At 41.4% G+C, this 5,522-nt stretch overlaps 1 protein-coding gene across 13 annotated transcripts in view; it reads left to right on the top strand.

Annotated features, from left to right (window-relative positions):
* The window catches only part of CFDP1 (craniofacial development protein 1), a 157,586-nt gene that overhangs the window by 43,262 nt on the left and 108,802 nt on the right, over positions 1–5,522 (top strand). Inside the window, exon 6 of one of the 13 annotated variants that reach the window (XM_028477421.2) lies at positions 4,967–5,414. The exons of the other annotated variants lie outside the window; for them this stretch is intronic. Within the exon in view, the coding sequence (XP_028333222.1) occupies positions 4,967–5,054 (88 nt within the window). The 3' untranslated portion in view covers positions 5,055–5,414. Of the gene's footprint in view, positions 1–4,966; positions 5,415–5,522 lie in introns of those variants that run through there. 13 annotated transcript variants of the gene reach the window in all.

Here is a 5,522-nt window from a genome sequence, read left to right as displayed (position 1 = left end):
TGATCATGTGGTTTTTCTTCTTCAGTTTGTTGATATGGTGTGTCACGTTGATTGATTTGCGTATATTGAAGAATCCTTGCATTCCTGGAATAAACCCCACTTGATCATGGTGTATGATCCTTTTAATGTGCTGTTGGATTCTGTTTGCTAGTATTTTATTGAGGATTTTTGCATCTATGTTCATCAGTGATATTGGCCTGTAGTTTTCTTTCTTTGTGACGTCTTTGCCTGGTTTTGGTATCAGGGTGATGGTGGCCTCGTAGAATGAGTTTGGGAGTGGTCCTCCCTCTGCTATATTTTGGAAGATTAGCAATGGAAAATGGCACACAAGTTCTTTCTCCCAGTATGGTATGTCATCTAATTATGATACACTATCTCAGGACACCCCTCCCTGATAAGACTCTAAGCTTATCCACTGCCACCTTTTCTACGTTTGTGTAGAGTTTTCTCAAGATTCACAGGCCTCTTCTCTTTATGCATTTAAATAATGTCATTCATCTACTCCAACAGCTTTAACCATCTCTTCTATGTTGCTGGTTCTCTGTCCTTCCAGAACTGCCTTTCTCCTGAGCTCCAGACCCTCACTGCATATTTCTCACTGCTTGCTGGAAGTTTATTCTGAATCCCCTTGACACCACAGTGGTCCAACAGTTAATTCATTTTCTCTAACTTGTTCCATTTTACAGTGCTGGAGAAATGGAGTCTGTGTAGTTAAGTAGCTTGTCAGAGAGAGTACCTAAACTAAAGCTTCTTTCTAGTCCAGTGTTCTTATCTGCCAGGTCACACTGCCTGTCTGTCTCTGGAGAAAAAATATACCACCACTATTTTCTGACTCACTCAGTCCCAACCTCAGTGCTGTCTTCTTCCCTTTCTTTTTCCTGCCTCCCGCCTCCCCACCCCGCCCACTGCCCAATCCTTGAAGTCCTTTTAATTCCACCTTCAAAATGTCTGTAAATATTCATTTATATTATTTCCCTCCCTTTCCTCCCCCTCTTCTCTCTATATTTCATCTTCATTCCCATTGCCTTTTTTCTGGGTCTTTCTGCAGATTCTCTCTGTGGTAATTGGAATATTTTCTAAAGTCTTTTGAAAAGCTTGGACTATTAAAATTGTTTCCTAAGTTTACTTAAAGGCAACAGTCCTTCTTCCTATATGCACCTGGGGTGCTGCTGCTGGGATAAGAGATTTTTGGCAGAAATTCAGTTTAGATCCTATCACTTGCTCAAAAATTTGATCCTTGTTACCTACTATTAAGTTCAAATTCTTTAGCCTAATATTAGTGAACAACATACTACTTTAGTTCCAGCCAACCACACTTTTTTCTTTTACTCTGTTTGGCAGTGAGAAAGAAGTCCTTCCCTTTGCCCCACATTTTCCTCCCGCGGCTTATTCAGACTCCCCACTCCCACCCCCAGGTGCCCTCATCTCTCCCCATCTATGGGAATCCTGCCCATTTTTCAAGCCCAGCTCTGCCCTCCCACACTCTTTCCTGATACAGGTCCTCTCTCTCTACTGCTGTTCCACTAATGGCCCTTTAAATATTGGATCATGAAATATAGTTATTTTATTCTTTCTTATTCATGCCTTAAGAAGAATAAAGCTCTTTTAAGATCTTTTCTTTGACTTTGGATTTCTGCAGCTTCAATACAATGTAGATGGTGTGGATTTAGTTTTGTTTCTTAAATCTGAGGCTTCATGCCTTTTGAAAGTTCTGAAAATTTCTCAGGCATTATCTCTTTGAATATTGTCTGTTTGCATTTTATTATCTCCTTTTAGAACTCCTATATGTCAGATCTTTTCATTTTGTCCTCAGTATCACTTCACTTTTCTTTGGTATTTTTCATCTCACTATTTCTCTGAGTTGCCTTCTGGCTGTTTCCTGTGTTCTAGTTCTTTACTTTTTCTTCAGCTGTGTCTAATCTATTTTATTTTATTTTATTTTATTTATTTATTTATTTATTTATTTATTTATTTATTTTTAAACTTCAGTCATTCTTTGGCAAAGACTAGTCCTTTGTTTTATTAATTATTTATTTTTGCTGTGTTGGGTCTCTATTTCTGTGCGAGGGCTTTCTCTAGTTGTGGCAAGCGGGGGTCACTCTTCATTGCGGTGCGCGGGCCTCTCACTATCGCGGCCTCTCTTGTTGCGGAGCACAGGCTCCAGACGCGCAGGCTCAGTAGTTGTGGCTCACGGGCCTAGTTGCTCAGTGGCATGTGGGATCCTCCCAGACCGGGGCTCGAACCCGTGTCCCCTGCATTAGCAGGCAGATTCTCAACCACTGTACCACCAGGGAAGCCCTAATCTATTTTAACTTGTTCGTTGAGTTTCATTTCAGTGACTACGTTTTTTATTTTTAGAATTTTTATTTGATTTGTTTTCAAATCTGCCTGTTCTTTTTTTCATAGGATCTCATTCATATGGTTTTGAGGTTTCCTTTTATATTCATAATCATTTTATGTATACTTCCTTTATAGTGTCTGTCTGATGGTTCTTTTATCAGTTCTTGGAGTTCTAAAGCTGTCTTTATTTCATTTGTTGTCTTATAGTGGATTATTTCCTTTTGTGTTTAGTATTCTTTACTCATCTTTAGTAAGGTTTTGTCTTGGAGTGATCTCATATGGCCTAGTGAAGCTGTATTTCTCAAAAGTGGAGATGCATTCTCTACTAGATGCCCTGGCTTGGGCTAATATTTATGTTAATTTTTTTTTGGCTTTGAAGTTTGTAGAACACTCAGCTATTATAATTGAAGTAACTTTGAACCCCAACTCCATGTGATTGCAGGCCCAGGGTTCCAGTTCTCAGGAGATACTTTTTTCCCCCTTTTCCCTACCTTCCAAGCAGAGAGAAGTTTTCTTGTCTGCTCCATGGGCTGTTAGGTGAATTTTTCCTAGTCTGTCCTTTCCCTGAGGATAAAGTAGCTTCAACTTTATTTGAGGTTTTAGTTCTAGTGTTCCTTCCACCTTTTATAAGTCCAAGACCAGTCCTGTTATCATGTGGATAACAAAACCCAGGGCGGAAGTTATTGAAACTTCTTCCCCACCCTATTCACCCCCTTGTAGCCACTATATCAACTTACATGCTACCACTGTGGTTTTCAGTTCCTTCTTTGATCCAGGCACCCTGGGGGTTTCCCTTTCTTTCTTGTGGGTTCAGCTATACATTTAAACTAATTTTTGGTATATTTTAATCTAGCATTTCTAGGTCTTTATCTGGAAAATGTTTAGGTTATATTAAACATTCATCTTGCCTGAACTGGAGTGAGTTCTTTAAGGGCAGATACCCTGTATTGCTCTTTTAAAAGTGTTTCCCTGCAACTAGTACGAAGTTGTTCATTACAAGTGGTGAATTTGAGTAACTCAAAGGAAATATTTCTGATCACTCTGAGCATAGGAAGAAATACCCAGTACTCTTTAAAAATACATTTGATGACTTATCTTTCATATCAGATATGAACTGATGCTTCTCCTAAAACCTGTTGATTTTCACCATTAAAATACGTTGTATCTTAAATATCTGATGCTTTTCTTTTCTCTTTTGAGCTGTTTACTACATTGTTCCCATTGTTGGTTTTCCCTGTTCTGTTCAGAAACGAAATATCTGGGAATATTTTTTGATACAATTTCTAAAACATCCATGAATTTTCTTATGTGAAATTCCCTCATATCTATATCAGTCTATTTGTAACTCCCCGTTTCAGCTCCATCTTTTTTTTCTTTTTTTTTTGGCTGCATTGGCTCTTCGTTGCTGCATGCGGGCTTTCTCTAGTCGTGGCGAGTGGGGCCTACTCTTTGTTGCGGTGCATGGGATTCTCATTGCGGTGGCTTCTCTTGTCGTGGAGCACGGGCTCTAGGTGCATGGGCTTCAGTAGTTGCAGCACGTGGGCTCAGTAGTTGTGGCTTGCGGGCTCTAGAGTGCAGGCTCAGTAGTTGTGGCACATGGGCTTAGTTGCTCCGCGGCATGTGAGATCTTCCCGGACCAGGGCTCAAACCCGTGTCCCCTGCATTGGCAGGCGGATTCTTAACCATTGCACTGCCAGGGAAGACCCTGGACCTTCTTTTTGTCTGTCTGGTCTCACCTCCTCAGAGATCTGCAAGAAATTTCATAAATGCCACCCTTCATGGGAGGCAAGGAGCTGAATATTCAAAACCCTTGATTTCCCAGCACCCTTTGTAGCTAGTTTTCAGTCAGGAACCTTGGCCTCATGAATCAGCTATGTGCCCAGCATTTTGAGTCCAGGCCTAGGGAGGCAGAGGCACGGAACTCCAAAAATCTTCTTGGGCCTACGTAGGGGTGCCAGCTGCACCGCTACACCTTGCACCATGGTGTCCATGACAGCAGCATCCTCATCAGTCTAGGTCTGCAGTGTGATTTGGGGGCATTGTTTCTGGCCTCTGAACTTGGTTCTTGAATCCTCCTGGATTTTGATGAGTAACCCAATACCTTTTTTTTTAATTAAACTTTTTATTTTGAGGGATTGTAGACTCACATGCAGTTGTATAAAATAACACAGTTTTCTTGACTCCTTGACCCAGATTCCCCTTATGTTAACATCTTACAGTATCACAAATAAAGTTTTACAGATATTTGTGTATAGGTTTTTGTGTGAATGTAAGTGTGTGAGTTTGTGGGGTTTTTTTGGGGAGGCGGGGGTGGGCCTCATAGCACATCTTGCAGGATCTTAGTTCCCCAACTAGGGATTGAACCTGGTCCACAGCAATGAAAGCACTGAGTCCTAACCACTGGACCACCAGGGAATTCCCATTAGTGTGTCATTTTTGTGTGAACAAGTTTTCTATTGCTGCTGTAACAAATTACTACAAATTTTGCTGCTTACATAGCACAAATTTATTGTCTTACAATTTTTCAGACTGGAAGTCCAACACTGTGGTCTCACCATGCTAAAGTCAAAGCAGGTCTGTGTTCCTAGTGAGTGTAGGACTAAGGTCCTCATTTTCTTGCTTTCAGCTATGGACCTTCCCGGCTTCTAGAGATCATCCACATTCCTTGGGCTCATGGCCCCCTACTGTTTTCAAAACCAGCAGCAACTGGTTGATTCCCTCTCAAACTGTGAATGTCTACTCCTTCCTTCATCTCATCTCTAACCCAGCTGAGAAAGGGTCTCCACTTTTAAGGACTCCTTTGATTAGATTGGGCCCAGATTGATAATCGAGGATAATCTCCCCTATCTCAAGGTCCATACCCTTAATCACATGTGCAAAGTCCTTTTTGCATGTAAGGTAAGATAACTAATTCGAAGATTCCAGGAGGGTAGGAAGTGAATATTTGGGGGGGGGGTAGTCATTATTCTGCTCACCACAATTAAAATTTCATTTCTCAGAGGTAAATGTTCTGAGAGGGGTCAGTTGCTAGGTCATGTGGTAATTGAATGTATAGTTTTTATTTATTTATTTTTTTTGTGGTATGCCGGCCTCCCTCTGTTGTGGCCTCTCCCGTTGCGGAGCACAGGCTCCGGACGCGCAGGCTCAGCGGCCATGGCTCACGGGCCCAGCCGCTCCGTGGC

Source organism: Physeter macrocephalus, chromosome 17, assembly GCF_002837175.3.
Source record: "Physeter macrocephalus isolate SW-GA chromosome 17, ASM283717v5, whole genome shotgun sequence".
NCBI classification, from domain to species: domain Eukaryota; kingdom Metazoa; phylum Chordata; class Mammalia; order Artiodactyla; family Physeteridae; genus Physeter; species Physeter macrocephalus.
This window is presented reverse-complemented; position numbering and strand designations above follow the sequence as displayed.